The sequence below is a fragment of the Desmodus rotundus genome, chromosome 5 (assembly GCF_022682495.2).
Source record: "Desmodus rotundus isolate HL8 chromosome 5, HLdesRot8A.1, whole genome shotgun sequence".
Taxonomy (NCBI): Eukaryota; Metazoa; Chordata; class Mammalia; order Chiroptera; family Phyllostomidae; genus Desmodus; species Desmodus rotundus.
The window spans coordinates 111,821,680-111,840,095 of record NC_071391.1 but is presented as its reverse complement, the minus strand read 5'-3'; the positions used below and the strand labels follow the sequence as shown (position 1 = coordinate 111,840,095).

General features: G+C 35.4%; 1 protein-coding gene across 3 annotated transcripts in view; it reads left to right on the top strand.

The window, feature by feature from the left end:
- Nucleotides 1–18,416, top strand: part of CTNNA2 (catenin alpha 2) — a 1,072,448-nt gene that overhangs the window by 133,261 nt on the left and 920,771 nt on the right. For all 3 annotated transcript variants that reach the window (XM_053924989.1, XM_053924987.1, XM_053924988.2), the window contains exon 2: nucleotides 2,126–2,232. In XM_053924989.1, coding sequence (XP_053780964.1) covers nucleotides 2,131–2,232 — 102 coding nt within the window. In that variant the 5' untranslated portion in view covers nucleotides 2,126–2,130. The remainder of the gene's footprint in view (nucleotides 1–2,125; nucleotides 2,233–18,416) is intronic.

Sequence of the window (18,416 nt, the reverse complement as noted above, 5' to 3'; positions counted from 1 at the left end):
GCTATGTAACTTTTCATTGTTTTTTGCTGTTGAATTTCATCTGTGTGACAAGAAGGGGCTGAAAAGATTGATCCCCAAAGGAATAAATTAAGTCAATGATTTCCCCAATAACTCTTGTATTTTTCATTTTAGATTTATAAGGCATCTGTGGCCTTCGGAACTCAAGGCTCTAACTCTGCTTCTGGGCTCTCAGTTGGCGGGCGATCTCTCTGCAATGTCTCCCCTTTGTGTTTGATGCCTGCTAGATTAGTGTCTCTGCTGTCATTGCCCAGCTTCTGTGTTACTCGCTTCTGCATTGTTTTTTGTGCCATTCATTCAGTTATGCTTTGGAGCATCTATAACAGATCGTGTCTTCCCTGGTCTGCCAGATTGTACACATAAGCATGCCCATATAATAATGGCAATTCTCTGTACAAGGTAACTCAGTATTTTCCACTATCACATCAAATGACTTCATGACTAGCAATCCAGCTTTGTCTCAGGGTTTCCTTGTGCACCATCATTATCATGCCATGCGTTATTCCATCAGAGTTTGAAAAAAGATCTTCAGGGACTTTCTCCAGGAGCTTGCAATAGCTGTGTTGTAAATACTGGACCAAGATCACTTAGTTCTGGCTTTGTCAAGGATGAAGACGATCTGTGTGTGTAGGAGGCATTGGGCTCCTTCATCCCGCCACAGCGCAGGAAGGTGTGCCGGCCAGCAGGAGAACTGCACGCAAGTCAGAGCTGCTATGTAGCAGTTGGTGGTGTGAATGGGAAATGTGCAAAGTATTTTTAGGTTTTTGGAGGATAGGCAGCTTATCCATGCCAAATGTTGTAGTTGTGAAGGAACCTAAATCTAAATTGGTCCATAGGTTGGATTGCTACCCTTAGTTTATTTAAAACATGGCATTTGGAGAGAGGTAAAATACCAGCACACTGTGTCTTTGCCTTTTTTTTTTTTCCTGAAGCAAATTTGTTGAGTCTATTTGCAAAAGGATTTGCTGTAGCAGGGCAGCAAAGAGGAATGTCCCTATTATGATAGACCTTCTTTGTAGTGGTAATTCTAATAGAAATAATCACCTGGATTGATTTATAAGGATGGAATTGAGCAGAGACATTGATTCAAAAGAAGAGAATAGCTATGAACAGTTTGATTTATGACAGTGTTAAAACAAATGATGCAGCTTCAGTTTGTACAACCTAAGGTTGCATGCCCAGTGGTTAGTTGTTGAAATATATTTCGCATAGAGCTGTCAAGTTCTCTATGAGAAGCACACTCCTGGTGGAATGTATAGTTTATTCTGTTGAGGCCGGGACCATATTTTGTGCTTGCTCTGTGGGAAGCTGCTACCTGCATATCAGTGGTTCTGTGGAAAGGACTGCTTTGGAATGAAATAAATAACCATACTGGATACTAATTTTATGAAACAAGAATGTAAATGCAGCAAGTAATCAGAGAGCAAGTAAACAGTGGCAACCTAATTTCAGAACCATTGCCACTCAGTTTGCAAGTTATCTTTCCTGTGTCAGAGAATGAAACGCAGCTGCCCCAGGGAGTATAGTACTATCAGTGGTCAGTTATGATGTGAAGAAAAGTAACCTTTTGTTATGATATGGGTTCCCTCATCTGGTGATCATGGTGGGTTTGCAGTGCTTTGTGAAAAGTCTTGGCCTCTCAGAGCGGCTCTAGTGTCCTTTTTCCAATTCTCCTTTAGCCCTCTCTGTATTCCTCTATTACAGCTTGGGCCACACTGAAGCATAGATGTTGCTTGCCTTGGTTGTCTGTACCTTGAAACCATAAGCTATTCCAGGACAAGGTCCACATCTTTTCCAGCATGCACTGTGCATGGGTATGTGTACTGCAAATTAAGTGAGTGACATACTTCAGGGTCAGTCAGGTCCCAAGGGTTTGTCTAATGCAGGCAGGTGCCTTCAGGAGTCTGTACCTTCTCATCTGATTCCAACATCAGCACCTCACACAGTTCTGGTCCTGATTTCCCCATGTCTAACCTGACAAGTTTAGACCAGAAAGATAATCTTCAAGTTATTACCTCAGTTTTGGGGAATTATTTATTTTGAATGCTCAAAGTCTCAGATTCTTTCAGTGATTATTATTTCTAACTGACAATGTGTGTTTCCTTAGGGAGCATGACTTCGGCAACGTCACCTATCATTTTAAAATGGGACCCCAAAAGTTTGGAAATCCGGACTCTGACAGTGGAGAGGCTTCTGGAGCCACTCGTTACACAGGTAGGGGGTGTGTTGAAACACTTGGTTACAAGTGTATGTTCCTGGTGTGCTGTGTGTGTATGTTCCTGTGTGACAGGTGGACATTCCTATCACGACCGTCCATGAACTTGGAAATCCTTAAGAGTGATGAATCACGCCATAATGCAGGTTACTGCCTGAACTATGGACAATTTTCTTGCCCAATAGGATTTCAAATGCCTTTTATAAAACTCTTCACATGAATTTTAAAAAGAAAATTTTTAATTGATGAGATAATTAAAGACGGGGACTTGGTGAAGGGGACTCTAATTTGCAGTAATGGATCAAAGCCTAAATAAACTATTCTTAGCATACTTTTGGATGCAAATGCACAGTTTGGAAGGACTGCATCAGCTACTGCAGAGCAAATATTATTTACTGAATTACTTCTTTAGTTTACAAGGGAGAATGCATCACGTTGGAATGAGGACATGTTCCATTTTGGGCTCGTCATCTTACCATAACGTAACGAGATGACTGTCACACAGAGAAAAGATTTTCAGGATTTTTACATTGTAAAGGTTAATGCTAGTTTCTTGTGAAGCATCTTCTTTGCTATATTAACTTAGAAATTTATGAATGTAAAAATTCAATATTTTTCTGGTATATTTGTAGAGAAATATTATACTAAATTAAGTAGAGGCCCTTCAGTTGGTTTTCTACAGCTACAAAGTACCATAAACTTAATGGCTTAAAGTTTCATAAATTTATCTTTCTACGGTTCTGGAGGTCAGAAGTCCTGAAGTCAGGGTGTTGGCAGAGCTGTATTTCTTCCGGAGGCTCCAGCATAAAATCCGTTTTCTTGCCTTGTCTAGTTTCTTGAGGCCACATGTCTTCTTTGGCTACTTCCACCATATTTAAAGCCAGCGATGGAGCACCGTTAAATCTCTCCCTGACCTCACATGCCTCTGCCCTCACATCTTCTCCTGCCTCCCTCTTATAAGGACCCTCGTTACTGCACTGGATCCACTCGGATACTCCAGAATAACCTAACATCCTTAACCAAATCACATCTGCAAAGTCTCTTTTGCCACTTAAGGTAACATATTCACAGTTTCTAGGAATTAGGACATGGACATTGTTGGGGGGGCATTATTCAGTTTATTATAGCCCACCTTCTGCCCTCCACAAATTCACATCCTTTCCACATGCAGAACACTCACTACATCCCAGATCCTCAAAAGACTCAATCCACTATAGTGTCATCTCAAGTCTAGAATCACATCTAAATTCATCAGCTGAAAAGTTCAATCTCAACTACATCATCTGCATTAAGTAGGGGTAAGGTTCTGGTTTTAACTCATCCTCCAGGCAAATCCTCTCTATCTGTGTACTGTGAAACTATGAGGTAAAAAATTATGTACTCCTAGAATACACTGGTGGGACAGGCATGTGGTAATAGTTACAGACATTCTCATTTAGAAAGGAAGACAGTGACAGGAAAACAGAGTTAGAAATCCAACTGGACAAACTCCAGATTTCAAGGCCTGAGAATAAATCTCTGTGGCTTGAGGCTCTGGCCCTGGGCCTGGTTCTCCCTTCTATTAATTATTATTCCTTATTCTTAAGGATAGCGCATAGTTTCAGCTGTGTGTTTCTATCAGTGCTCTTCCTGTCGGTACAATTTTGAGAGACCAGCCACCATTTTGAATTTTATTCTTTCTCTTTCTTTCAGTCCAAGCTGGTAGTGTTTCTATCTACTGGTACATCACTTGTGGTTCACCCCTGTATGTCTGTGAGATTCACTCAATTAGAAAAAAAGGCTATATCATAGAACTTTTCTGGATAATCTCAACTGCTTTTTTTTTTTTTTTTTTTTTGCCTCTGCTGAAATGGCTGAAGGGATCTGTGAATTCTCATTCCTGATCTCTTCAAAAAATTTGCTGTATGACAAAATATTTTGTTTTTTTAAACTTTGCAAGGCACTAACAAAACATTAATCAGACACAATTGCCTTTCTCTACATAGATAGTGAGTCTTCTAATGTTAGTGCCCTTTGCAATCTGTGTAGGCTAAGAATTGTGCAAATCATTAATTCTGAGTTCCTTTCAGCCTGGCAGCTTTTCCCTCCATTTATGTCTTTCCTCTCACATTTTATTAGGAGCAGAAGAAGAAACCAGGCCACTTTTTCAACACTTTGGAAATCTCAGCTGCATTTTTTCCAAGTTCATCACTTAGAATTCTGATTTCCACATAAATGTAGGAAATAATTCCACTAAGCTTTCTGCCGATCTGTAGTAAAGATTTCCTTTCCTCCAACTTCCGATACTGGCATACATTGTGTTATTGTCCTTTGCTTTATTGCACTTTGCAGATACTGTGTTTTTTACAAGTTGAAGATAAGACCCTTCACTAGCAAGAAGATTATGACATTCTAAAGGCTTGAATGATTGTTTTCAATTTTTAGCAATAAAGTATTTTAAATTAAGATGTGCATATTGTTTTTATAGACATAATGCTATTGCACACTTAATAAACCACATTATAGGGTAAACATAACTTTTATACGCACTGGGAATCCAAAAACTTTGTGTGACTCGCTTTATTACAACATTTACTTTATTGAGATACTCACTTTACTGCGGCAGTCTGGAACCAAATCTGCAATGTCTCTGTGCTGTGCCTGTAACAAGTTCCTCATTTCCTTCTGAGCCCTCACCAGCATCTCCTCTACCATTCGTATTTCTGCTAACAGTCCACTTATAATTATTTAGATGTTCTGTGAGACAGTATAGGCTTTTTCCATTATGTTCCTCACCAGCAGGGCCTTTAATATTCATATTTTTACTAACAGCCTGCTCAAGGCAATCTAGGATTTTTCTATCATGATTCCCAAAAATCTTTCCAGCCTCTGCTCATGATCAATTCCAAGGCCACTTCCACATTTTCGGTATTTGTTATAGCAGCCCCCTGCCTCCCAGAACCAAAGTCTGTATTTCTCAATTGCTACTATAACAGATTACCATGGTATTAGTAGCTTAAAACAGCAAAAATTAACTATACAGTTCTAGGAGTCAGAAGGTCTTAAAATCAAGATATTGGCAGGGCTAGGTCTTTAAGGAAGAAGTTCCTGGCTGTTTTCAGCTTCTGGAGTGTACCTGTGTTTCTTGGCTGAGGTGATTTGCCCCAGCTTTATAGCCAGCAGCATAGCATCTTCAGTTTCTCTTTCTGACTTCTGCTTCTACCATCACAGCTGGTCTCTGATCCCAACCCTCCTACCTCTCTCTCTCTTATGAGGACCCTTTTGATTACATTGGTACTACCCATGTATTCTAAAATAATCTCTCCGTCTTGTAATCTTTAACCTAGTTATATCTGCAGAGTCTTTGGCCATTTAAAGTAACATATTCACAAGTTCTAAGGATTAGGAAGTACACATTTTTTATGTAATTGTAGTAACATTTCATTAGATTTATGTACGTTTTTTTCATTTGGTTATGATCCTTGTTAGCTCTGTAAATATTTTTAAAGACGTAGCTAATATTGATAGCCCCTTAGATGTGGGAGTATGTCAGCTACTCAGGTTGTTATCTGTGGACTAAGCCTGATCGATGAGTTATTCATTATTGGTTTATAATAGGCACTGAAATTGAGAATAAGTGCTTTGAAAATTTTATGATAATTTTGTGGAATGATTTTATATCTGCTGAATCTAATAAAATTTGGACTTACATTTTTTTAAAAAATTAAATTATTTTTCTGTATTTTACAAAATTTTTTGTGAGCTATTGGAATAGCAAAAATATGGTCTTTTTTCATAGAGATGGCTTGAGAAAGACCAGCTCAGGAGGTACTTGGAGTCTGAATGATCGGGTGGCCCAGTTAAAGGCAGACTGCCTTTTCCTAGCCTCTGAATTTCCGCTTCCTGTTTCATATCAGTATATTTCATCCTATCATACAGATTATGTGAGACGATGATTAAAACATAATGCCTGGTATAAAGTAAATTTGAGTAAACACAGTTTCCATTTTTTTTTATGAGTATATATTCAGACTCACGCTAGCCATAAAGCAATATGCACAAGTCAGTGAGAAGGATAGGAGTGAATATGGCATGAGCAGGCACAATATTACGCATAAGCTTACTTTTATTTCTCAATATTTCATATGTATTTATACTTTGATTTTGTTCTTGGCTTATCTAAAAAATAGCACATCTAAGATTATAGTTAAAAGTTGTTGTCTTTTCCATATATATTTCAGCCCAGTTATCCACAAGTGTTCTGTCAGATAAAAACAATACTTTTAATATATATATTAAAAGGAAGGACAGTAAACTATTTCATATTTTTTCACTTAATGCAAGAGAATGCTTAAAACTCTTCCTGAATTTTGCACAGTGACTTAGCACCACAACTGGTCTTACCATCCCTTAAATATCTCCTGACATCTGAGTGGTTTCTGTTTCTTCCTCGTGTTCCGACTCTGAGTTGAAAAATCATTCTTTTAAAAAATGTGACTTTTAAGACATCTTCTCTCTATATTATTTTTCCACAATATTATGGCTGTGCTATCAAAACTCCACATTCCCTGTCCTGAAATGCAACCTTATGTGATGACTCTTGGAGGATATATGAATAAGATGGAAGGGGTAAGAAAATGTTAGATAAAAACTCCATGCTCTACATTAAATCAAAATGTGGACTAATCAAAAAAGTTAAACCAAGTCTTTCTTTGTATCAAACACACACACAAACACACAGACAACTTTATAAGTTGAATAAAGTTGGTATCAATATTTGGTGACACCCTATGCCTGTAGCTGTCCTGCAGTGGCTGATGAAGATGGATGGATAAGGGAAGTAACAAATGTCAAAAGTTAAGGGGTTCTCAGTAAAATTTATTCACTGTCATAAGAAAATGACATCAGGAATTTACTGTTGTTAAGTATGTTGTTAAAATAGCCAACACAATTTCACCTTATTTCAATCATAATGTATATGAGTTTGCATATTTATCTTATTATGTCAAAATGGCAAGATTCCTTCTCAATGATTTTTGCACTATAGAAATCACAAAATTTCAAATGATGAGAGATTTATCTTAGGAAGTTTAGTCTTTGAAAAAGATGCCTGACTTTTTTTTTAATTCAGAAAATTAAAGCTTTGTAATGGGCCACATTCCATGATACTAATTATTAGGAAGCTAAAACACTTTACGAGCCAACTTTATTAGAAAACTTAAAAAAATTAGGAAATTAAGAAAGCTCTTAGATAACTCTTAAAACCAATGGGAAATTGCAAACTACATACGGTAATGAAAAAGGTGATCTCTTCCTAATAAAATATACATACCCAGTAAAAGCTGTGCTCAGTACAGAATTTTAACCTTAAATGCCTTTGTTATTTAAAAAAAGAGATGAAAATAAGCTAAGTAGTTATCCTTAAAAATTAAAACAAACATAAAAAGAACCTAGGTAAACAATTTAATAACAATAAAAACTGGAATCACTAAAATAAAATGCACACATTAAAAGGATTAAATAAAATCAATATTTGATTCTTTTTGAAATGGCCAATAAAAATTCCTCAAGGCACAAATTATAAATATATGTAGAGTAAGAATATATAAGATTGTAAATGACAAAGCAGGAAACACTCGGAACAGGTGAGATTACAAGAGGTGTAGTAGAATAATATTACGTGCTATGCTACACCAATGGAACATGAAAATCAATCCAGAGGGAGGGAATAACTTCCTAGAAAAATTTAAAATACCAAAATTTATCCAAGAGGGAGTGCAAAACTAAAATAAGCCACATAAGTATTAGAAAGCTATTTAAAGATCTGTTACCAAAAATCATCAGAACAGATGAAAGTATAGCTGATTTATTAGACCTTTAAAGAACTCATAATCACAATGTTATTTAAACTACTTCAGTTATAGAAAAAGATAGATAACTACTCAATCATTTTTTAAGAATCATAATTTTAATATTAATAATCCAACATACTTTAAAATGACTTTAAAAGGACAATAACAATTCTGTCTCATTTCTGAATTTAAATAAAAAAAACTGCATAAAATATAGTGAGTAGTATCCAGCAGTATATCAAGAGATCAACATATATAGGAATTTTTTAAAGGAATATATATCCTATTATCATGAAATAAATAAAAATATTTCAGTAGGTAAATAGATTATACCATTAATAGAATGTTGCAGTTATTTCTAATAAAAACTCTAAATAGAGATAGGATCAAACTTTTAAAATAGAGGAATGTACCATGTGAACATGGGAATAGGACAGATAAAACCCTCTTTTATGATATGATTATGTACCATTAAAATTAATGTGAGAATGGGTTAGGTGGCTAAATATAAGATAAACATACAAAAATAGTTTTCATCTATTTAAATCAGCTATTTAATTTAAAAATTAAAACAGGAAATTATAGTTGGCCTTTGAGCAACATAGGTTTGAATTACATCTGTCCACCTATCTGTGGATTTTTTTTCCAATAAATACCTATACTCTTTTTCATCTGCAGTGGAGAGTTTATGGAAATGAAGGGCCAACTATATGCATTATCTGTGCCATTTTATACTGGGGACTTGAGCATTCCCAGATTTGGAAGGAAACTCCTGCAGGTACAAAGGGACAACTTAAGTTTTGGGGACGTTAAAAGTCACACATAGATTTTTGACTCCAGAGGGAGAGAGTTCTGGATCAACAGTCAATCCACAGCATCAACTGTATTATCCTTATAATTGAAAAAATTTAAAAGTCCAATTATTTTTCATGTATGAAATGCACACTAATTTTTGAGTTTTTTAAATGTGCAGTTTTGTAATTATTTTCTTTGAAGTAGAGTTGTGTATGCATGGGCTGTGGGATCAGGGAGGCTTGTTGTGAGTGCAGTATTCCCTCTGATACCTTGACTAGATTACTTAATAACCAGTTAAATATAAATTACAGATATTAATAATCTATACCTCAAGAGATTATTGAAGGGATAACATAGATGATTAAAAAGAGTTGGACACTATTATAGTATTACAGATTTGTTCTTAATGCAGTGTTCTTTACTGGCTGATAGTAATGGCTTTTCAGTTATTAGAAAATAAGTGCCATGTATACCATACAAATTCATTGGAAAAAAGTTAATGCATATTTAGAAAAAATATCACTTGCCATTGTGCAGTTAATCAGAGATAACTAAAGTAGAAACCTCTTAAATTATTGGGAATTCAACTTTCACCATTTTAGTAAGCTAATGATCATCACCATAGGACAGAATGGAATTTGCTGGAATTTTCTTCCTTATTTCCTTACAGAAATATGAATCTGCAACTGAACAAATAACACTGAGCATCTGATAAAAGAATATTACTGATGCTTAATAAACTGTTCTAAATCGGCCTGATGGGGAAGGACACTGCTAAAAAAAGGAGCTCTCTTTAATCTTTTGCAATATTATTTTGAGTAATGTACATGGGGCCCTATTAAGTTAGGCTCTAGTGACTTCTATAATTAGGTCTTTTTAAATTTACTCAAAAGTTACTAATTATGTCAAAAACTAAATAATTAAATCTTTATATATTTAAAATATTGTTTTAAAATTTATAAATTCAGTTTTATACTTAAAAAACTTAATATTCTCCCTCTTTTGATAGTAATTCCTTATAAAAGAAGTCACCTGTGTGTACTCAAAACAGCGCATTCAAAATTCAGGGGGTTGGGAGACTTAAAAACATATTTAGAGCTGGAAATGGTTCCAGAAATCAGCTGATACTCAGAAATGAAATAACCTGTGAGAATCAAAATAGTCTGTACCTTTTTATGCTATACCATACACTTACAAAATAGATTATTTTATCCATGATTTTGCCAAAGAGTTCAAATTATTAAATAAAGTGTCACTGTACCCTTTTTTATCTGCCTAGAGAGTATTACTATTTTTTAAAAAATTTTTATTGTTATTCAATTATAGTTGTATGCAGAGAGAGTATTACTATTGAGATCTACCTTAATTCTTGGAGTATTCATGAATCTCAAAGATGAATACATTTGTATGGTTTCCATGGTGATACTACAGTGTTACATTAAGTTGTTCATTCATCTTTATGAAAGGATTAAAATTGTATGAAAAGTAAAGGATGTGCTAAAACAAATGATATAAACCCCATTAACCTTGTTTATTTCTTGGACTAGTTTTATGTGTAGCATGGTTAATCCATTTCTAAGTATTTTTTCACTTTTATTGTTTAATTATTTTTATACCAAATTTCATTTTAATTTTTGGATTATATTTTTCTTGCCTGGAAAAATGTTTCAGCTTATTTCTTTTCAGTAGAAGATTTTTGTGGATAATAAGTTAACTACCTAAAGCACCATAACTTTATTGAAAACCTCTGCTTCTTTTCTTGTTAGAAAGAGAATAACATATATTAAAAACAGGATTTAAGAATAAATAGTGAGCTTCTGATTTAGGAATTTACCTTATTCACATGTAGTAATATTTAATTGAAAGGCTATAAAGTATTTTATTGTTTTTAAATATTCTTTTATCCTCTAATGTAAACATTTCTTAGATTGCTATATTTTTACAGTAGATATATGTGTGTGTGTATATATATATAAATATATATATATAACTAAGAATAGTTATTATTTTGGAAGTAATTCTTCAATTGAGGTTATATGATATTGGGTTGGCCAAAAAGTTTAGTTTTCTGTTTAGTTTTCTTTTCCATAAAGGAAAAGACACATTTTTATTTTCACCAATAACTTTATTGATTTGGATATTTTGAGTATGTCCGCTATCTCCCCCCTATTGCCTTCTAGTGGGTAGAGGCCAGGGGTGCTGCTAAACATCTTCCAATGTATAGGACAGCCCCACAGCAAAGAATAATTTGGCCAAAATGTCATTTGTACTAAGAAACTTCACAAACCACTTTGACACCTTCTATCAATCACAGCACCTTCTCCATACACTGGCAAATATTTTTTGCATTTCAGTTGCTTTTTACTTTTCTTGAAATAATAAAGCATAATACACCAAAAATGTTGCATATTTTCTTCTATCTTCAATATTAAAATGGCTGCATAACAATTTACCAATTTTGATAAGTTTAGTTTAAATGTATGCTGATATGACAGGTGTCAAAATACAATCTAACAAAATTGTTTTGAGTGAGCTAAAGACACTAAGCACTATTAGAGCCATCACATGAAAAAAAAATCTAAATGAACTTTTTGGCCAACCCAATAGATTGTTTGACAGTTATTGTGTCTGCTGCTTCTGAAATAGGAGTTTAATTGACTAGTATATAGTTTGGAGTTAGATTAACTTCTCTTTTGGGATTACGTTCAAAATGTTGATGTGTACCACTAGACAGTAGTGGCACTCTCCTTGTTATAAGGCCAGCCATGTTGACGTGTTTGGAAACTTGAGTAATGTATGGAGCCCTTTTAAACAAAAAAGAACAAAACAAATAAAATCCACCCCAAACCTAGAGTCCATGTAAAGTATTATAAATGTGGAATTAGGTAGTCACGTATGTTTATTCATAAAGAAATATACAAAATCAGTATCCCAAAATCACAAAACCAAAACATCAAAATTAACATAAACTTGATGGAGAATGTTGTTTTGCTGACTTAAATCATTGCATATGGTGTAAATGTGCAATGATTTAATTGCATCTTCACAATCGTGGTGCTGACCACTCTGGCTCTGAGTATTGTGTGTTCGCTGCCCACCACCATGGGCCATGTGATGAGTCAATTCTTCCGACATCTTTAGGGCCAACTACTGCAGATTTCAACTGTTGAGTGCACCAGGGCACCATTCCCCCTTGCTTAACATAAATATACTTGCAGTTAACAGGCATCATCTGCCTCTGTTCCCTTTTCTTCACCTTAGGACAATGAAAGTTAAATGATAAGGCGTTACAGTTTTGAAATACAAGCTAACTATATTAACAATGACTCAACTAACTTATCTTCCATCAAAATCTTTACTTTCAATGCTTTCTAGTTTAAATGCTGTGATGTTTTTTAGATATACTAATAAATCAAATTCCACTTAGTGGAAGATGCATGAGTGCTCTACATACTACCTCAATTTATTAATTTCTTTCTCTTAATGAAAAATGGTAGGTTGTGGGGTTTCCCCCACATTTTGCCAAAGCCCAGCCCACCAATCCTGGTTTCTGTTTTACACGTAATGCTTTGAGGCTTGCACATAGGAGGGACCCAGTCTGCTGAACTAAATTGTCTACATTTCTTCCATTAGATCTGGTCTTTGCTTGTCCTTCTGCTCTGGTCTTGGTAGGAGCCGTTCTTCGGTAGTATGGAACTGACCACAGATGATTGGAACCTCCAAATGGAAAAGGGGGTTAGGTCCTCGTGTTTCTTGAGTAGTCACCATCTATATTTCTGATAATATCTTAGGCATTCCCAGGAATTCAACCTGATAAAGTCGGTATTATTTTCTCCATTTTACAGATAAAAAAAGAGAGAGAGAAGAGAGAGACAGATCACATAATAAAAGGCGTACTGTGAATTAGACTGAAAAGTAGGTCTGCAGCTCTGAAAGGAAGCATGGGCTGAAAATACGTAAATGGTCAGTTGCCTAGTACATCTACCACAGAGAATGTGTAGAGGGAAATGGAAAGAGAGTAAAGGAATAAATTGAAGGTATGGGGCGGAGTGAGCTCCCAACACTGAGACAGACGGAAAGAGCAAGCACGACAGAACAAAGTGTTCTTACTGTCAGGATTTAGTACCTTCGTCGTTGGCCTCACCTCCTTCTTACCCACACCAGCTGTTTACTGACATGCCAACATAACCCAAACAAATTCCTTAACTTTCAAATGAATACATTAAAATGAAAACAGAGCCACAGGCATGGAGACATGGAACAGACTGAAAGTGACCAGAGGGGTGGGGGAGGGGGATAATGCAGGAAAGGACGGGAAGGGACTAGACAAAGAAACATGTATGAATGACCCAAGGACATGGACAGCAGTGTGGGGATTGACTGTGGGAGTGGGGGGATGGGCGGAGGAGAGCAAAGGGGGGAAAATTGAGACAAGTATAATAGAATAGCAATAAAGATGATTAAATTAAAAATAAATACTACTAAGAAACAAAAAAAATAGAAAATCAGTTTTCCTGTTAGATGGATAATGCATGGGAACACCCACATTTAGCAATAACTCCTTATTTTATTCTGTTTGGCAATAAACCCAAACCTTAAAAGTATTTTTTCTCTTGCACTTTCTATTTCAGTGAAAAATTATGAATTATTTAAATAGAAAAAAGGGAAATTACAAGTAAAATTAAAGTAATACCAAGAAGAATAATGATTTTTATGTGCTTGGAACAGGACAATTGACAAAATCGTATGCATTTTAATTCAAAAAATTAAAGGGAGAAATTGTGGGAGGTGAGCTAACAAAATTGCTCATAAGTATCATGGAAAATACAGAAACCTTCTCTGAGTTGGCAACCAATAAATCCATTATACCAAGCGTCAGAGCGCCTGGGAAGTGACACAATTGCATTTACTCAGGATGTCCTCGACTAACAAACAAATTAAAGCTTGCCAGAGAACCGAGATAAAGGATTGGAGCATGTCAACACATCTTCTTTCTGTTTCTCCTCATCACACTGAAAGTACAAAAGGTTTGCTTGTTTTCACACAATTAAAAAGGAAAGAAGACCAGGAAAAGTAATGGAGACTCTAAGCAGCAATTTTTCTTGCATTCTCACGTAACTCCGAGTCCTTCTGTAACACGGGTATCTTGGCTTCATGGCCCTGGCTTCTCAGTCTTTGTTTCCCTACCTCGGCTTTCTGTGTTTTTGTTTTTCAGGGCTTGGTCTTGAGTCACCTCTTTTCTTTCTTCTGCATTTTCTCTCTGGGTGACTCTACTCTTCCCCGGGCCCTTAGGTAGATGACCAATATGCTGACAACACTGAGATTTCTGTCTGCAGCCCACAGCTTTTCACCAGGTCCTCTTCAAGGAGCCCTGTTCTCACATTCAAGGTTTCTCCTTGGTTTCTCTTTTCTCAGATTGCCCTTCTTACTTAATGAGAATCAATCGCTCTCTCTCTTTCTCTCCCTCTCTCTCTTTCTCTTTCTCTCTCTCTCATCACTAAGGCAAGACTCTATGCTAAGCAGAGCTGAAATACAGTTTTTGGAGCAACTCAATTATGATTCTTTAGTAGGTTGTACTGCCTTTTAAAAATTAATGGGCTTATGAGAATGTCATTTCTACTGGTTGTTTTTTTTAACAGTATTTTTGTGCTTTATCATCATGAATATTGATAATTGTTGACATATTGTTATCTGGGCTTAGAAAAACGAGAGTAGAAAATATGATTGATTTTTTAAAAAGATCTCCTGCAACATGTTAGTTAAATTTAAAAGTAAAAAAGATGTTTGAATTACTTGAAAATACAAAATATAGCTAATATTGTAAATGCACTCTGGAGCCCTGCGGTAATGGTTGAGATGATAATTTTATTCTAAACTGCAGTTTTCAATGGATTATTTAACACGAGTTCCCAATTTACACTGTTGACTGAAACTTTTCAAGCTTGTTTTCATCCCCAAGGGAAACTTTATAGAGAGATGAGAAAAAAAAATCCCTTTAGCTGACTTATTCAAGCATGGCAAAAAAGATTTTCACTCAACTGTTAAAAATTCATAATATTTGTGTCTTGTACATATTTAAATGGTTTCTAAAGTTTAATCTTCACATAAGCATGTTTCCCAGAAAGGGCAGGCACTGTAGTTCAATAAAATACTCAAAAATTTAAAATAGCTAAACATTACTGAAAATTGAAATTTTAATTGTGCAAAATGCTGTTTCGTCTGGCTGATACCAGACCAGTTTGGTGGGCAGGTAGTGAAAGGATGCTAAATTTTGTTTCCTGTCTTTTGCAAACTTCTCTGTCAAATAGGTAGTAAGCTTCTTAATACCAGAACTAATGACTAATTCTGACTTGGGACAGTTAGTATTCTCACTCATATTTTTTGTCTTTATTCCATTTATCATCATCTTTTTTTACTACGCTCTCAGATACCCATGAACCCTGAGTATCTCGGTATTATACTTTGTGTGGCTGCCATGAATTGTCATTGCTGTTCACAAAGTCACTGACGACTGACCACACACATAGGGGGATGGCGTTTGACAACTGCTAACACAGATTTTCAGATGGCATTTCCAAAGTTTTTCATTAGCACTGAAGATGATAAAGTGACCAGTAGCCTAAGGCTAGGCGGAAAGGAAATGCTGTGGGAACATACGTGAGTGAGGTGGACGTTTTTCCCAGACCTGGGTTTAGAGCAGGAGAGGGTTTTAGGTGTATCTGTTCATCTTAGTCTTCTCTGATGGTGTAATGGCCCTCATCTTTTAGTGGAGAAATATTATTATTTTGTTGAAGATGTAATTGACATATAACATTGTATTAGTGTCAGTGGTACAACATAATGATTTGATATTTGTATTTATTGTGAAATGACCATTATAATAAATCTAGTTAACATTCATCACCACAAATAGTTACAATACTTTTTTATGATGAGAACTATTAAGTTCTACTCTCTCAGCACCTTTCAAATATACAATGCAGTGATAATACTGCACTGTATAGTTATTATTAATAATAACTATAGTTACCACACTATTATATCCCATAAGTTATTTATTTTATAACTAAAAGTTTATATCTTTGACTGCCTTCACCCATTCACCCATCGCCCACCCACTACCTCTGGTGACTACCAATGTGTTCTCTCTCTCTATGTGTTCATTTGTTTTTATTTTCCCCCTAAGATTCAACATGTAAATGAAATCTTGTGGTATTTGTCTTTCTCTGTCAGATTCATTTCACTTAGCATAATGCCCTCAACCACCATCCATGTTGTCACAAATGGCAAGATTTTATTCTTTATTATGGCTTAATAATATTCCATTTTCTCTACATGCCACATCTTCTTTAATCATTCATCTATTAATGGACACCGAGGTTGCTCCCCTGTCTTGGCTGTTGTAAACAATGCTTCAGTGAGCATGGGGGTTGCATATATCTTTCAGTTAGTGTTTTCAATTCATTCAAATAGGTGCCCACAGCAAAATATGTTAGTTCTATTTTTGATTTTTTTGAGGAACCTCCACACTGTTTTGTATGGTAACTGTACCGATATATATTTTTACCAACAGTGCACAAGGGTTCCCTTTTCTCCACCTTCTCACCAACACTTATTATCTCTTGTCTTTTTAGTAATAGCAGGTATGAGGTGATATCTCATTGTAGTTTTGTTGCATTTCTCTGATGATTAGTGAGGTTGAGCTCCTTTCAGGCACCTGTTGGCCATCTGCATGTCTTGTTTGGAAAAACAGACATTCAGATTCTCTGCTCATTTTTTAAAATTGGATTGTTTGCTTTTTTGATATTGAGCTGTAAGAATTCTTTATATATTTTGGATATCAATCCCTTACCTGATGTGTAATTGGCAAATATTTTCTCCTATTTCATAGGTTTCCTTTGCTGTACGGAAGCTTTTTAGTTTGATGTAGTACCACTTGTTTATTTTTGTGTTTGTTGCCTTTGCTTTTGGTGTCAAATGCCCCAAAATTCATTGCATGGATTGAGGTCAAGAAGCTTACCTCCTAGGTTTTCTACTAGGAGTTTTGTGGCTCCAGATATTACATTCAAGTTTTTTATCTATTTTGAGTTATGGCAATTTTTATGTGGGTAACATAGTTGTTTAGTTTTGTTCTTTTGCATGTGGTTGTCCAGTTTTTCTAACAGTTTTTTGAAGACACTGTTCTTTTTCCAATGTATGTTCTTAACTTCTTTTTCATAGATTTATGAGAGTATATGCATGGTGTTATTTCTGAGCTTTATTTTTCCATTGAGCCATGTGTCTGTTTTTGTGCTAATGTCACACTGATTTGATTACTGGAGCTTTCTAATATAGTTTAAAACTAGGCAGTGTGATGCCTCTAGCTTTGTTCTTCTTTCTCAAGGTTGCTTTGACTACTCAGTGTCTTTTGTGGCTTCATACAAATTTTAAGATGGTTCTATTTCTGAGAAAAATGGCATTATTATTTGACAAGGACTACAGTCTTCATTCTCCCAATTCATGAACGTGAGATATCTTTCCATTTATTTGTGCCTTTAATTTCTTTCCTTTTGTCTTACAGTTTTCTGTGTAACAGTCTTTCACCTCCTTGGATAAATTTATCACCAGTTATTTTATAAAAATGTTATGTTATCATAGTCTAGAACTAATGGTTTATAAATATTCTTCTAGAGGTTAATATTATGATTTTAAATTATAACTGCATTTTTTCTTCTTATAAAAGCACCGCTATTTGGATTGTTATTATTCCGCTCCTCACCTTTGTTTATGCCCGGCTAGGTTTGTGTCACTCTTTTAATCTACTGTTTCTCTCCAAAGACATGTTTTATAACTTGTGTATCTTTTAAGACCCCATCGATAGGGATGGATTCTTAACTACACCCCAGATCCTGGTGTCCAATGCTGCTCCAGCTGTGCCAACGTACAAGCCTCCCTTCTCATTTTCATTCTGTTATCGTGTCTGTAAACAGCATGGGGAGACTGTAGAAATCAGTGAGTTTGTTCATAGTAAAGGTTTTTTTAAACATAGTACAGGTTTTACAAAAACATAGTAAAGGTTTTTTTAAATTTTTTTAATGAAACATAGTTGCGAAGGTGAGATGATGAAGTGGATGTAAAACATGCCCCATGAGTTGGAGCCATCACAGCCAGGGCTCAGGAAGCCCTAGGAAGGTACTCTGCATAAGGTGTAAATGGCAGAAGGTCTTGATTTTCACTCTCTGCTAATAAACTTGTAATTTGGGGAAAATTACTCAAGTTTTTAAAAATGAGAGTAAAGTGAGAATATAATATAGTTTTCATATATTATTCTGCAGTTCCTTTCTACTTGAAGCAAAATGGTTGATTTAAAACACCCTAGTACTCACACACCATAAATGGGGGTGGCTTAAGAAATTGAGCAAACTGTTGTAGGCATTTACTAGAATATGCGGAGTAGCCAGACTCACAGTTAGTCTCACTCTCCTGAATTGTACTACCTTAGCTTCCCACTTTTGCACTTATTGTCTGTCTTTGAATTGTAGTTAAGGAAACTCATGTGTGCCGACCCTTGTTGTCTG